The sequence below is a fragment of the Electrona antarctica genome, assembly GCF_951216825.1.
Source record: "Electrona antarctica genome assembly, chromosome: 5".
NCBI classification, from domain to species: domain Eukaryota; kingdom Metazoa; phylum Chordata; class Actinopteri; order Myctophiformes; family Myctophidae; genus Electrona; species Electrona antarctica.
Window position 1 is genome coordinate 48714403 of NC_136810.1, and position 16853 is coordinate 48731255.

At 43.6% G+C, this 16853-nt stretch overlaps 1 protein-coding gene across 2 annotated transcripts in view; it reads left to right on the top strand.

Annotated features, from left to right (window-relative positions):
• The first annotated feature begins 270 nt into the window (after positions 1-270).
• The window catches only part of far1 (fatty acyl CoA reductase 1), a 38089-nt gene continuing 21506 nt past the window's right edge, over positions 271-16853 (top strand). For both annotated transcript variants that reach the window (XM_079501469.1, XM_079501468.1), the window contains exons 1-5: positions 271-487; positions 10504-10631; positions 12080-12196; positions 12830-13005; positions 14915-15094. In XM_079501469.1, the coding sequence (XP_079357595.1) occupies positions 10560-10631; positions 12080-12196; positions 12830-13005; positions 14915-15094 (545 nt within the window). In that variant the 5' untranslated portion in view covers positions 271-487; positions 10504-10559. The remainder of the gene's footprint in view (positions 488-10503; positions 10632-12079; positions 12197-12829; positions 13006-14914; positions 15095-16853) is intronic.

The window sequence follows — 16853 nt, forward strand, 5'->3', positions numbered from 1 at the left end:
AGGGGCATTCCACTCATTTTCAACATTTTACTATGTCATTAATATAGCTTAGAGCTGTTGTGTGGAAATAATAAAAAAGTCCCCCCCATTCTGTGTTTCCTAGAACTGGAGGTCTGGAAAAAAACATTAACATGGTGAAACATCAAGATGTGTTTCACCATGTTAATGGTTTTTTTCATAATTACAGTTCTAGGAAAAACAGAATGGGGGGGAATTCTCCTTTAAAAGGACCTAGTTCGCTCGTTTCTCCCTCTCGCAAAACCTGGCAACACGGTTTCCTTCCTGTTCTCTCGTGTCTACTTTCCACTGTGGGCTCCACACCACAGTCCACACTCAGTCCAGTCCGCGCGCCGCGCAGCCAGCCAGCGTATTTCCTAAAACTGTGGCCGACCGTTGAGGTTCACTCACTCAGCACCGTCGTCCGTCCGTCCGGGAAATCACAAGTTAACAGAGCCGGAAAAAGACATCTCTTCGATCGATATTTCAGGTACGTACGTGGGGCCACCACCGTCCAACCACACCGACGCGGCGTAATCTTGACTTGCGGTATATCGTATGTATATATTTATTTGATCTGTTAATAATAACGCTGATGGCTAAAGGATGATTGGAATGAAATGAATGTGGGAGCAGTAGTAGTGGTAGTAGTGGGTGTCGGTTGGGAAAGCCAACGTGCGGCAGCATGTATTTCATTTCTGAAAGAGATGCGCAGAGCAAGAGAGGAAGAAGAAGAGGGAGGGGTTGGCTAAACAAAACGCACTGGTCATAACGTAACGTTCCATTACATTATTCTTGATTAACGTTCATTTGATAAGATCTGTAGTCGAACTATAATCAAAACAAGGGGGTTCGGGCCGGGGTCTGGTTCAAGGCCACCGAGGAAGCGACTGCAAATTGTGGTTCACACTGCTGACTGCTTGATGATGGGGTCGCGTCAAAACGAGGGACGCACGAATGGGAATTGCAGCTCCGATCTGTGCTTCAACCATTCGTAGCACAATTATCTGTTCAGTGCGAGCTAAAATTCACGGGTTCATCACTTGTTGTTGTGGTGAATGATCTTATTTCCTAGTTCCTACCAATACCATGATGTGACATATAACTTTAAGTCTGATGGTTGCGCTCCGTGGCTGGTACCGAATATAGCAGACAAGCTCACATGTTGCTGACAGTGACACCCCGTCCCCGCGTCGCAACTAGCACCAAGTATAAATCACTGATTTATAGGCGTTTCATAGACTTGCTTTTAGTGAAGCCTAACTTTTGTGGCGAGGTGTATTGATGTGAGTTTTACGTGTGCTCTGCAAACGAACAATAAGTAACGGTCATGATGGCTGTTGTGGTAACTGGTAACTAACGAAGCAGAACAACATCTGTGTGTAATGACTATCACGGGATCCTTTGCATTCCTACTGGTACTGGCAGTGCACAGTGTTGTCCGAGGCTGTCTGTACCACCTCGGCTCGAACTGAGAAGTGAGACAGATGTGCTCATAACATTGCTCCATACAGTGCTTACTGAATGAATGGCCCGGGGGGGTGTCATAGTTTGTCTCTTGTGTCGACAGTTTAAATCTTTCGAGATTGAGAAACATCCGTCCTCCTAATCTCTCTCAAGACAGATGGGTTTAGATTGTTCTCATCCTGTTGGTGGCACAGCACAGGTTTTGAGCAAATAAAGTATAGAGTCCTAATGATTTGTGGGGAAAAAAGTATTGTTGCTTTTTTAAATGTTATGCTTTGAAAATGGGAAGGTCTGATTGGCATCAAATTTGACAAATTGACAATCTACAAATCATCTTATCTACAATCTCTACATGTCGTGGTAGTTTTTATGCCATTGCCTCAAATTGTTTCCTGTGCATCAGGTGTTTACTTTCAATGTGTGTATATATTTGTTAAGTGCCAGATACAGAATGATCTGTTGTGATTAAATACACCTGAATAGGTATATGTCTAAATTAGGATAATTAGAACCTACACATAATAGGAGCCTAAACAAGTATCAATGCAGTCCGTTTGCCAGTTCTTATGTGTTTGTTCTTGATCAGAATGGTTCCTTTGAGGGTATTTATGCCAGATCTCAAAAAGTCTCATCCATTAGAAACAAACCTTTTAACGGACAGCACGAGTGCAAGTGCCCTTTCCATTGATTTTAATGTGCGTGTGGTGCAGACTGCGGTTAACCTCCATTTGTTACCATGAATATATAAAGGTTTTTTTTACCCTCCTTGGCTGTGGATCAGCTTTCAGGGACAGCTCAGATGAATGGTCGAATGCCAGCCTGGTACTCGCTTCAGTGAATAAACTCCTGATATCTGAAAACTCCTTGTTTTTAATAAAAGTTTGTGTAGTCTTCCATCAACTAGTGTTGCCGAATAATTTGTGACCACAGAACAGAAGAAGTTATTGCTTTTACTCTGTTTCACTCTGTCCCACTTCTATATTGCACATAAATGAACTGCCCCAGTTCAGAAATTCACAAATGGCACGTGTGAAGGATGGAAAAGGCTCCAGAAACTATTTTTAGAATTCACTTAAGTCTTGAATGAGACTGGATGCCTGAAAAGTACATTCAGGCGCATCATCCTTTTCAGAGCTATATACTGTAGGTAGGTATCACTGGAATAATGCCACAACCACAATAGTTTATAATGGCTCCAAGATGGTAAGATGCCAAGATGGGCAATACTAACAATATATAATTTATATAAACATGTTTTTACAGATATGAATGTTTTCCTAGGCCTTTGCTCTGTTCTGTTTGCAACCTTCCTTTTGTTAAGTGAGAAACTTTTCTGTTTCCACATACAGGCAGACACTGGCAATTATTATTGTATGTATATCACACTGCGAATATGACTCCTGTTTGAGACAGACCAGCTGACTGCATACCTTGAGTAAGTTCAGCTATGGAAACCACTATGGACTATATCAGGGGTTTTCAACTGATTGTGAACCAGGGAACACCACCCTGACTTAGAATCAACCTGGGGACCACTATTGTGTTGGGTGGGGATATGGGCTAAGATTAATGCTTTTGTAAGTTAACACTTGCTATGCATCCTATGTGTATACATCCCACTGTTTCTCAACCGTTGACTACTACTGGTAAAATGCCCTAATAACTCAACCAGACAATCCGGTGCACTTCCCCCTTCTTGAGATTCTAACTCCCTTTTTCTGTTGAATTTCTTGAACTCCAACTTGGATGACTACATGGATGGTTTCATCATAGGTCACCAGGTCATTCAGTTTCTCAACGGTTTCTCAACTAGTGGAAAGAGCATTTAAAACAAATCAACAAATCCTACATTACTAAATGCATGGTCAGGGACCACATGCAATACCTCCACGGACCACCAGTGGTCCACGGACCACCTGTTGAAAACCCATGGACTATATTACTTACTTAATCCTCTTTGTTCCCAGTGGAAAATAAGGCTGTGACTATCTGCTTCCATCAGGGAATATTATCAGAATAATGTCAAATCTGGGAATACATTTCTTACCAAGAATTCTTCTTCACCAATGTGTTTGTAAGGGTGTCTACTAACATATCCCACATTTGTTTCTATTCAACCACCATTAGACACCCTTACAAACACATTGGTGAAGAAAAATTCTTGGTAAGAAATGTATTCCCAGATTTTATTAATATCCCCTGACTATATAATGTTTCTTCTAGTTAACTTGGAATGGTGATCACATGATGTGTTTTCAATGTTCTGTACAGACTTACTTTGTACGTGTCAGTGTCCTTTGGGTTCAATTTGAACATAGTATAAAATAAATAAAGAATCACCTGCTGCTACTGTAAGTGTAAATCTGCCACTCTAATGCTCCACCCATGATGAATACCTGAGTGAAAATCATGGAGGAGTTCCAGAAGCACTGATTCCTTGAAAAAGAATCAGCAAATTCTGTACAATATCATGTATGGCTCAGATCTATCCATCCTAATTGCAGCCAGGGGCACCCAGCCTATCCTAATTGCTGACACTGATGTATTTGTCCTTTTACTGTACTGGTGCAGATGGAGAGGTGGGATGGCTCATCATCCTGGACATGATGCAGTAAATGCCACCATCATTCGGCATTGGGTGACAAATGTCAGGGAGGGTTTCCTGGGAATCTGACCCGGTCTCTCCTACCGCTTTTGGAAATGGCGAGGCATCTGCACCGAAAGTACTATCAAGAAAGTACCGTCATGCCAGGTCTCAGTACAGTGCTCGGGTACTGTACCTGATGCATTCTGACTACGTGGCTTGGTTAGGGTCAGTGTTAGTATGGAGCGCGTCGGAATAGCAGGCTTTGGAATGCCGTTGTGTAAAAAGGGGGACGCCTTCCTGCCTTCCAGTTCCAACTGATATAAACTTGATATTGCACATATGCTTGCTTACCTTTTGGATCATGTTGTGGAAGCCAAGGCTGCAGATCAGAGGGAGCCACATGCACGGGCCAGATGCATCACAAAGTTCAGGTGGGAACTTGCTCAAGGAGGGCCTGTCATGCATGGTTGGTTCCGCCCAGGCAGCGGCGCCAGTTAATTTGCTTGACATCACCAGCTGCAGCACATTGAAGGCCTGCAGCCAAATACTGTAAAATGCACTTGCTATTGCAAGTGTGAAGGAGGTGAGGACCACACGAAGATGAAGGCAAAGATGAGGCGGCTAAAGGGAATGAGGAAAACAGATGATGAAGATGGTGAAGGCCATTGAGAGTGTGAGCTTGTAATAGTGGTTCTAGATTAACTTTAGTGAACTTATTGTGGTTCATTGTATTCAGAGATTCATTGGCTAAAAATATCCAAATGAGGTAAATGGTTATAATTATGGTACAATGTAGTTTACAATAATTTCTTTTCTTGGGCCAATGTTAACTATTTTTGAATATTCACTATTCAATATTTTCACAGTGAGGCTAAAAATGTTTTCTTACGTTTTATGCAGTACTTTAATGCTACTGCATAAAATGTAAAAACATTGGCAATGGCATTAAAATAAATGTGCACTGGGAAGTTGTTAAATGTATTTTCTTTATTTTACCCAATAATTATATATTGATAATATGAACATGAAACTCACGCATACTTCAGTTTTAGGTGATAAGTTACTCGCCTTTTCGGTGGGAACGTTTTCACCTAAACTGTGGTTTTGATACATAGTACCTCACCTAAACGGTGGTTTAGGAGTGCCCCGCCTCCCTCTGGAGCGAGCCAGGGTGAACGAGCTGACAGTGGTTAGTAAATACAGAGAGAAGTGCTGCAGGGGGTGATCGGTGAGTTTCTTATCACTGGTCTGGCGTATACGCATACTCCAGAGGTGATTAGGTGACTACCATGGTGGTTGGGAATTTTGGGAAACTGCCAACCACCGGTGGGGGCCTTTAGTATCCAAGTTAAATTTCATTCCCATGGCCCATCCCCATATAGATGAAATTTTTCAATAAGAAACCCCAATACTGAATCAAAGCAATTTACTAAAAATACCATAATCTACGGAATTAAGGGGTGAGTGTCTACAGTGTCTACTAGTTGCTTCATCATTGCTTGCAGCACATTTAAAAATGTGTGTTTATGTATTAGTATTAGGCCATGTATCTATATTATCTACTTTTTTCTGTAGTCCTCAGTTAGAAGTATATGTCTGCAATATACTGTATCTTATTATAGTATAATACATATCCTAATAGAATTAAAAACCGGGGTGATTCAACTATCCATCGTTTCGGTGACAGCGCAGGTGATTTCCATGACATTTTCTTTCTTTTGTATGCTGTTCTCGAGCCAGCAGTGTGCAACTTGGTTGTGTAGTCAGTCACACAGCCATTAGGACAGGCTTACAGCTGGACTTGGCATGCTGAGGGTGCACTCACACAGTTAATGCAATGCTCTGTGCTCGTTGGATGAATTTTGTGTTGTGTCATGGCCGCATTTCCAATGGAGGTCACATGGTTTGACACAACATAGGGGGAGGGGTCTGTTGTATGGCTTTCAGCTGTGTTTCGACTGCTCCCCTCCCCCTCATACAACACAATGTTGTGTCAAACCATGTGACCTCCATTGGAAATGCATTGGGCGGCCATGACACAACACAGCATTGATCCAACGAGCACAGAACATTGCATTAACCGTGTGAGTGCACCCTTAGGCCTCACTCAGACCATTACTGCATTGCTGTATGCTGGTTGGATGAATGTTGTGTAGTGTCATGGCCGCCCCAATGCATTTCCAATGGGAGTCACATGGTTTGACACAACATTTGTGTTGTATGAGGGGGAGGGGCGCAGTCGAAACACAGCCGAAAGCCATACAACAGCTTGTAGTCCAAAATGTGGACTACAAACCATGTGACTTCCATTGGAAATGCATTGGGGCGGCCATGACACTACACAACATTCATCCAACAAGCATACAGCAATGCAGTAAAGGTCTGAGTGAGGCCTTATGCAGCAAATGGTGCATCTGCAGCATTGACCAGAGACTGAGCTGCTCAGGCCGGGGCCTCGGTACACAGGGGCCCATAATTCCAGCTACATTAATATGAGACATGGCGTTGCTGGTTCCATGTCCATGTGACACCTAGTGCCATTCGTAGCATTCTTGTGTAGACTCCATCCAGGGTTTTTTCCTGTTGTATTGTAAGGGTCCATGTCTCGGCCCCATACAGCAGTACTGACTCCACAGTAGCTATGAACAGCCGCCTCTTAAAGGGGCATTCCACTCATTTTCAACATTTTACCATGTCATTAACATACCTTAGAGCTGTTGTGTGGAAATAATAAAAAAGTCCCCCCATGCTGTGTTTCCTAGTATGAAAAGTATGAAAAAAATCATTAACATGGTGAAACACATCTTGATGATGTCATCAAGATGTGTTTCACAATGTTAAGGATTTTTTTCAGATGTCCAGTTCTAGGAAACACAGCATGGGGGGACTTTTTTTTAATTAATTCCACACAACAGCTCTAAGGTATATTAATGACATAGTAAAATGTTGAAAATGAGTGGAATGCCCCTTTAAGGTCTTCTCCCATATCTGATTTTCACACTCTCCTCATCCCGTGCAAGGCTTTCCAGGCAAGTGCTCTCCGAACCTTCAGATCCTGGTCAGTTGAGGCAGTCCAGGCCCCGAGGTACTTGAACTTTGAAGTCCTCGACTCGCTCAAGCACCCGTATGCTGTGGCAATGGTTTTGTCCTCTGTGTTGACTGTCATAACCTTTGTTTCTCTGTATTGTCTCTATATTGCCACTTTATTATTGTAATAATTAAGTTGATGTTGTCAGTACTATATGTGTTGGAGAATTCATAGACGTAAATTGCCTAGCCCTAATTCAAGGAGAAGGGAAATCTACAGTATCATTATTTTTCTTCTGTACAAACTCAAAACTGCCCATGATCGGAACTCAATTCACTTTGGCCCAAATGTACTGTGGGGCACTTTGTGTGTTCTGAATAGATTGAAGTTGAACAGTGCTTTTTGTGTAATGTAGGTAACATGCTGGTCTGCCTGCATGTAAAGCGGAATAACTGGTTTAACTGAAACACTTGAGTCCTGGCAGTATTCCTAAATCCCAGGGGATGCCTTTGGCTTGAGAACAACATACTGTAATCACAGTATGATCCTATCAGATATTTTGGGGGCTTTCAAGTAACTACACAGTGTAAGCCTAGTTCTTTTTTTCAGTATGTAGAATAGCATGGAACAATATCACTAAAACATACTTTCTACATACTCTAATTGTGTTCATTGTTTAGGAAACACATTCTTTCATTGTCTCCACCAGGCCGAAGGCATGGGGAGAGAGTATGTTTTGCACTCCGTGTGTCCGTCCGTCCGTCCGTCCGTCCGTCCGTCTGTGAACAGCTAATCTCCGGCACCGTTAACCCGGTCGATGCCAAATTTTGCACACACACTCCCTGGATGCCAACGATGAACCTCTGCCAAACTTTCCAGAACGGCCTGTTATAGCGCCACCAGGAGGCCGCTTTGTGCAAACCAAGTTTTTGGAAAGTACACCTACAGATTTTGTCCAAACATCACGCAAATTGGTACACAGTCTCTCTAGAGCCATTCAACGAAACGGGTCTTTCAGATTTCTCAGACTCCATCCTGATTGGCTAAGATTGGCTTCCAAAGTTCGCAGGAGTGCTCAGTTTCAAACAAAATGCTGCAAATCATGAACACATCGTGTGATTTCTGTGAAATTGTGCATGCACATTCCCACTAGGCCGAGGAAGAAATGACACATGAACATTTTCAACTCAGCCTCATGGTGGCGCTATAACTGGCCGAAAAGTGTTTTTACCTCCAACTGCACGATCTGTGGATAACTTTATATGCCAACTCCCTAGAGGCCAAGGAAAAACCTTTGCCTGGAATTTTTCACATCTGCTCTTTATAGCGCCGACATATGTAAAACAAAAAGCTTTGTACCCGTTTTGTACAAATCGCCACAACTACTCACCGCAGTGTCCGATTGTGGTGAAACTGTGCATGCATATTCCCACTAGGCTTTGGAAGAAATGCCACTTGACAGTTTTCAAATCAGCCTCATGGTGGCGCTACAACAGGCCAAGCATCACACACACACTCCTATCCTCCTGGTGGAGACATGTGCCCAGAAGGGCACTTTTTCTAGTTTGTGATATTTTATTTTGCTTTAATCCATGAAGTTGTCATGAACATGTTTTCAGTTTGATTTGTTTGAATGACCATCAATATGGTCTAGCTAAGTAGCTTGGTTTTCTGTATTTATTGGTCTGCAGCTGTGGTGATTGTAAAAAATTGTCTCTCTAGAAGGTTTATTGTTGTAAATTACAGTACGATGTATTTGCCTGCGGGAGAACACAGGGCATTTTGGAATTTGTGATTGCAAGCATTCATTCTAGCCTGAACACTGCAGCAGTTCTCCATCAATGCAGCTAACCTCCCAAACCTCCCGGGCAGAGACAGATCAGTGCATTCACTAGCCTACAACATATAGGGCTCCATTTTCGTCACCGCTAAACCCCTTATCCCTAAACTTCTTTGCCTTTTTTTTACTATTTTGCAAAACATTTTTGAATAGTTAAAATGGCCAGTCTACAAGCTCACAATGTGTCAATGTAGATTGGCTAGTTGAACTATTCAAAAATGTTTTTCAAAATAGTAAAAAAAAAGGCAAAGACGTTTAGGGATAAAGGGTTTAGCGGTGACGAAAATGGTGCCCATAGTGTACTGTGTAGTGTGTAATAGTGCAGAAGTAATCCTGTTTCTTATCTTTCCTTAACCCATTTTGGGCGGGAACCCCTTTTGGTGTTAGCATTATGTTATGCTTTAGCTATTGAAAAATAGCAGATCTACAAGCTCATAGCGCGCCACCGAGTGGCGCGCTACGAGCTTGTAGGTCTGCTATTTTTGAAAAATCGACGAACGACTGACATAGAAACATAGCTTTTTCAGAAAACCGGAAGCCACGTAGTCAGAAACACTCTGTCCACTCTGTCCCCCAACAGCAGGTACCGGACACCTGCGTAATGTCGTCCCTTGGGCCTTTAGTGACTACTGGTTTGGAATATGATGATTTTATTGGTAGGAGAGATAAAAGTATTTCAGTTGATGATTGTACCAGTTATCTGATATGTGTGCTGCTATCAGCTTAAGTGGCTATACCTCAAACACCTTAAGCCAGATACTAGATAAGAATTTATAGCCAACGCCTAAAAGATAAGGCTGCATTCAGACAAAAACATTTGTATTTCTAAATATACCTGTATTCCTGGTTGACTGTCCAGTGAGTCAAGTTGTCATTAATGTGTGTGTGTGTGTGTGTGTGTGTGTGTGTGTGTGTGTGTGTGTGTGTGTGTGTGTGTGTGTGTGTGTGTGTGTGTGTGTGTGTGTGTGTGTGTGTGTGTGTGTGTGTGTGTGTGTGTGTGTGTGTGTGTGTGTGTGTGTGTGTGTGTGTGTGTGTGTGTGTGTGTGTGTGTGTGTGTGTGTGTGTGTGTGTGTGTGTGTGTGTGTGTGTGTGTGTGTGTGTGTGTGTGTGTGTGTGTGTGTGTGTGTGTGTGTGTGTGTGTGTGTGTGTGTGTGTGTGTGTGTGTGTGTGTGAATTGTTGAGACACGCAATATTAATCCAACATTCAATCCAAATTTGAAACGAATGTATTAGGCCCTTAGCAAGCATCTGATTCAAATCAGGTGTACCTGACCTAACATTTTGTTGCAATGCGATTCCAATGTTATAGTCTGCAATCTTGACTTCTCTAGGTCGTAGACTTCATTAACACAAAAATATCCTCTTCATTGCGCTCGATTTCAGTGCATTATCAAAGAAAATGCATAAGTGTTCTGTCGCATTTTAACCCATTTTGGGCGGGAACCCCTTTTGGTGTTTTAAGCATTATGTTATACTTTAGCTATTGAAAAATAGCAGATCTACAAGCTCATAGCACGCCACCGAACGTTTTTAACTGGGGTCTAAATGGGTTAAATCCTCAGTCTTGTCTGTGTTTCTCTGCAGGTGGTGTGGCGTTGAAGAGGGATTTCGTCCATTAGGTTAGAACCGTCGTCGTCGCCATGGCGAACATCCCAGAATACTATGCAGGAAAGGCTGTGCTGATCACGGGGGCGACAGGCTTCATGGGCAAGGTACGGTACAGTGTTACGCTCAAAGGTATGAGCAAACGCTCAATAGTACATGATTTATCACACAATAAGGCCAGAAGACGAATGGTAAATGGTAAATGGTGCATTTATATAGCGCCTTTATCCAAGGCGCTTTACATAGATTGTGCATTACATTCACCCATTCACACACACATTCATACACCGATTGCGGCGGAAGCCATGCAAGGTACCAACCAGCACATCGGGAGCAATTTGGGGTTCAGTGTCTTGCCCAAGGACACTTCGACATGTAGACAGGAGGAGCCGGGATTCGAACCGCCGACCCATGGATCATTGGACGACCTGCTCTACCTCTTGAGCCACAGTCGCCCCGTGACTGGAAATAATGCAAAAAATCTGATTTGGTATACAAGCAATGCAGTCGCTGTCAAAGTTTTGAGTATCTGACTTTACAATATGAATCTAGAATTGGTCTAGCCTGGCATGGCCAGACTAATATCACTAATTAATTATCATCACCAGATCTGTCTGGTTTCCAGGCTAGCATTGATCAGGTTGCATACAATGAAAAATGTGGTTTAATTGGAGCGCTCGAACACTGAGGACTTTACTCTGCACACACACAGACCCCGGCATCTGCTGTTTTACAACAATCTTGTCAGAATGTGAGGGGAATGTAAAATGGTTTTCTAAACATTTATTCTGGGTGTCACATGATCCCAAGACATCGCCATCATCAGCCTAACTTTCCAAACACGTTGAAGAGTCTGGTTTGTATCAAGCCAAGTCCCACTGGTTTATTTCTGATTTGAATATAGGGGCTCATGGCTCATGGGTAGAGTGACCAGATGGGAACCTTAAGGTTCCTAGTTCGATCCCAGGCTCCCCCAGAGTTAAGGCCTATTCATAGTCTGGATTTTCGGTGTTGAGGTGACCACCGGAGCTGAAATAACGTTGAGCGGTTGTGAGTAAAAACAGAGAGAAGGGCTGGAGCGGTGGCGGTGGTTTGCTCTTCACCGCGGCTCGTGACGTCATGTTGTAGTTCGGTGGTCACCTAACCACTAAAGCGCTTTGGATAACAGCGATATATAAATGCACCATTTATTTACCATTTGAAAGTAGGGCTGCAACTGTCTATTATATTCTTAGTGATTATTCTATTGATTACCTTTTTGATTAATCGAAAGACGCAGGATTACGTTCATTTCTCCTCTGGTATTTTCACTATTTTGGATTTTCTTTTGCCTATGACTTGAGATCAATTATTAATTGATTATCCTTCCTATATTAAACTTGGCCAACGGGTACTCTTGACAAAGCCCCAGACACTGACTCGGACATATTGGTCCATCGGATTGGCGGTGCAACGTTCTGTAATTAATATGTGTTCGATTAGGCTACCTGTTGCAGCCCTATCTGAAAGCCAACACTGATCACCTTCCCTCCAACCCTCCCTCCGTTCACTCCAGGTGTTGCTGGAGAAGCTGCTGAGGTCCTGCCCCGAGGTCAAGGTTGCGTATGTGCTGGTCAGACATAAGGCTGGCCAGGATGCTCAGGCTCGCATCGCTGACGTGGTCAACTGCAAGGTGAGGAGAATGAGGGGTGGATGAAGGAAGTTTGGATGGGGGGGGGGGGGGGGGGGGGGGTAAAGACATGTAGGGAGTTGGGGCTGTATACATATGTGAGGCTGTGCAGAGCCCACGCTGTTAGTGCTTGTATTGCTGAAGTTCGGTGTATTTTGAGGGAGAGAATGAAGGGAAGCTGTATGGCTGCGTACTGAGAGGTAGGAATGAATGTATGTATGTTTAGGCAGAACAAAAAACATGTAAGCCCTCAAGGTATGCATGGAGGATTATGTGCCAAGGAAATGAAGAGCGGAGAGAAACAAAGGGGAAGTTATGCCTGTTTGGATACAGCGAGAATGACGGAGAGGAGTAGTATTGGGCCAGGTTTAATGTTAACTTAATGAAGCTGATCAAATGGGAGGCGTGGCGGAGCCTTCAGGCCAGCAACGCTGGTGGAATTAAATGCAAAGCACCAAGACTAACTAAGTGTGTGAGTGGACTGTCTGTGGCCATGAAAAGCATTAGGAAGTGGTGTGGGTGTGTGGGGGTGTGGGGGTGTGTGGGTGTGTGGGTGTGTGTGTGTGTGTGTGTGTGTGTGTGTGGCCATCATTCACAAAAGAATGATGGCTATAATCATTATTTTCTTTTTGTTAGTTGTTTGACAAATTGCGAGACGTGCAGCCAGACTTTGCGGAGAAGATCGTGGCCGTGAACAGTGACCTCGGGTTGCCAGAGCTGGGCCTGAGCAAAACGGACCAGGACATCCTGGCTGACAACGTGAACATCATCTTCCACTGTGCTGCCACCGTCCGCTTCAGTGAACCACTCAAGTGAGACTTCCTGTGACCAGATTCTATAAATGTCTTCTAAAATCATTACAGTTTCCTCGAAAAACCTATGTTGCTATATCAGTGGTTCTCAAACTATTTCATGTCAAGTACCCCAAAAATGATATGTAATTGGCCACCGACCCCCATCTGAAAATATGTTGTTCCAGGGACCCTCCAGAAGCAAAGATATTAGTTAAAAAAACGTTTGCTGGGAAAAAATATATATTTAAAGATTTGCACACGTTTTACGATTTTTCAAAAATATCTGCTTTCTTTTCAATAGCTAAAGTTTAAAATAATGGTTAAAGTGGTTAAAAGCTAAGGTGAAACGGATGTTGTGACTTCATTTTATCCCATTTAGTCAATAAAACAACGACCTCTGCATCCACGGGATGTTTTTTATTCTATTTTATTTTGCTAGCTTTAGTTATAATAATCATTTCTTCTTTTTGGGACTCATTACATTGAAAACCTATTTACATCACTGTGTTGGTGTTCACATTAGTGTCAGTTCACCAGAGAACTTTGTACCTTTTGATTGTTCTTGTTAAGTGTGTAGGCCATACTTCAGACAGTTCAAGGCATGGTGGTGTTTATGGCTTATGACTGAAGTGGTGTTCACTTGACATGACTTCCTTAAAATGTCGAAAGTGATCACACTTCCTTTTTCTCTAAACTGAATATATTATATTTAAGGAAGGAAGTTGCGTAAAGGCCTAATCGCACTGCTGTTTTAGGTGATAAAGTGGTTAGTAAAAACGGAGAGGTGTGTCCCGGTGAGTTTTGAGTCTCTTATCACCGCGGCGTGACGTCATGTTGTAGTTTTCCCAACCCCCGCTGGGGTCACCTTATCCCCTACAACTGGAGTATAAATAGACCTTCAATTTACTCATTACGCCATTTTGACCTGTCAGTCGTTCTTCGATTTTCAGTCGTTTTTCAAAAATAGCAGACCTACAAGCTCGTAGCGCGCCACTCGGTGGCGCGCTATGAGCTTGTAGATCTGCTATTTTTCAATAGCTAAATTATAACTTAATGTTTAAAACACCAAAAGGGGTTCCCGCCCAAAATGGGTTAAAGGTGCTGTAAGTCATTTTGTTGTTGTTAAAAGGTTGCAGCACTATATTCTATAAACTTAAATCATAATAAGAAAATCACACCCCTGTGAAGTGAGGGGCGCTCTCATCATCAGAAAAAGGAGGAAGTCTGTGCACCGTTTTAAAAGCTCCCAAAAATACTTTAATTACCACAGAGTGGAAAAAAAAACATATCTTATCATCATACATTATCATACATCATCTCATTCTGGCCAATCACAATTTGCATCCTCACTTTTCCGTCTTCACTTTTCTGCCCTCACTTTTATCTTCAAAATGTTACTTTGCTCAGCCAATCAAATCATCGCTATGGGGTGATCGGCCAATCACAAGCCAATGTCTGTGTTTACACAAACCCGGAAAGCTGGGCATAGGAGCGTCCCTCAAAAACAACTGCAAGCTTAATTCTGAATGTAATGGCATATTATGTCATCAAGTTCTGTTTTCACTTTTCTTTTCAATTGATACTAAAGTAGCTGTTGGATAGCAGTCATTCTATATCTACAAGCTCATAGCGCGCCACCGAGTGGCGCGCTACGAGCTTGTAGGTCTGCTATTTTTGAAAAATCGAAGAACGACTGACATAGAAACATAGCTTTTTCAGAAAACTGTCAGGATGTAGAAGACATTTTTAGAATCTGATCTCAGGTCAAAATGGGTTAATGGGGTGATAAAAACAAAACGACAAAACTGCACAAGCAACCATTGAGTGTTAAATGTCTCCATTCCCCTTCAGAGATGCATTGAGTGTTAAATGTCTCCATTCCCCTTCAGAGATGCATTGAGTGTTAAATGTCTCCATTCCCCTTCAGAGATGCAATGCAGTCGAACGTCCTAGCCACCCAGAAGATGGTGGCCCTGGCCCACAAGGTGCAAAACCTGGAGATCTTCCTCCATGTTTCCACAGCGTACGCCTACTGTGACCGTGAGGTCATCGAGGAGGTCGTCTATCCTCCTCCTGTAGACTACCGGAAACTCATTGACACCTTGGAGTAAGTAGAATGTTGCTGTTAATGTGTTGCAATGCAGTTGGTAAATGGTGCATTTATATAGCGCCTTGGAGGCGCTTTACATAGATTGTGCATTACATTCACCCATTCACACACACATTCATACACCGATTGCGGCGGAAGCAATGCAAGGTACCAACCAGCACATCGGGAGCAATTTGGGGTTCAGTGTCTTGCCCAAGGATACTTCGACATGTAGACACCGCCCACCCCTTTTTTTTCCCCTCACTGTATATGTTTCTTTTCCCTTTTTACCTCCTTTATGATGAATTCCTGTTCTGTCTATAGAAGTGTCTATTTGTACGTCTCTAAATGTTTTGATGATTTGAACATGGTGGACCCTATTGGAAACAAGTGTAATGCTTAATTGGGTCGTCCACTCACAGTTAACAGCCTTTGTATTGAGTTTGTGCTTGAAATGTACTGTAATTCTGCAAACTGTTAATAAATTCTTCAATCAATCAATCAAAGGAGATGGGATTCGAACCCATGGATCATTGGACGACCTGCTCTACCTCCTGAGCCACAGTCGCCCCACTCGATCTGTGTGTGTGTGTGTGTGTGTGTGTGTGTGTGTGTGTGTGTGTGTGTGTGTGTGTGTGTGTGTGTGTGTGTGTGTGTGTGTGTGTGTGTGTGTGTGTGTGTGTGTGTGTGTGTGTGTGTGTGTGTGTGTGTGTGTGTGTGTGTGTGTGTGTGTGTGTGTGTGTGTGTGTGTGTGTGTGTGTGTGTGTGTGTGTGTGTGTGTGTGTGTGTGTGTGTGTGTGTGTGTGTGTGTGTGTGTGTGTGTGTGTGTGCGCGCACGCAGTTAAAGCACCATTCTGTCGCATGTAGTTGCAAGGAGTTGCATGGCGACTCATCTGTGTGCTTTGGGCCGTAGAGGTCCATGTCCAGTGCTTTGGGCCTCAGAGTTCCATGTCCAGTGCTTTGGGCCTTAGAGGTCCATGTCCAGTGCTTTGGGCCTTAGAGTTCCATGTCCAGTGCTTTGGGCCTTAGAGTTCCATGTCCAGTGCTTTGGGCCTTAGAGTTCCATGTCCAGTGCTTTGGGCCATAGAGTTCCATGTCCAGTGCTTTGGGCCTTAGAGGTCCATGTCCAGTGCTTTGGGCCTTAGAGGTCCATGTCCAGTGCTTTGGGCCATAGAGTTCCATGTCCAGTGCTTTGGGCCTTAGAGGTCCATGTCCAGTGCTTTGGGCCTTAGAGGTCCATGTCCAGTGCTTTGGGCCTTAGAGTTCCATGTCCAGTGCTTTGGGCCTTAGAGGTCCATGTCCAGTGCTTTGGGCCTTAGAGTTCCATGTCCAGTGCTTTGGGCCTTAGAGGTCCATGTCCAGTGCTTTGGGCCTTAGAGTTCCATGTCCAGTGCTTTGGGCCTTAGAGTTCCATGTCCAGTGCTTTGGGCCTCAGAGTTCCATGTCCAGTGCTTTGGGCCTTAGAGGTCCATGTCCAGTGCTTTGGGCCTCAGAGTTCCATGTCCAGTGCTTTGGGCCTTAGAGGTCCATGTCCAGTGCTTTGGGCCTTAGAGTTCCATGTCCAGTGCTTTGGGCCTCAGAGTTCCATGTCCAGTGCTTTGGGCCTTAGAGGTCCATGTCCAGTGCTTTGGGCCTTAGAGTTCCATGTCCAGTGCTTTGGGCCTCAGAGTTCCATGTCCAGTGCTTTGGGCCTTAGAGTTCCATGTCCAGTGCTTTGGGCCTCAGAGTTCCATGTCCAGTGCTTTGGGCCTCAGAGTTCCATGTCCAGTGCTTTGGG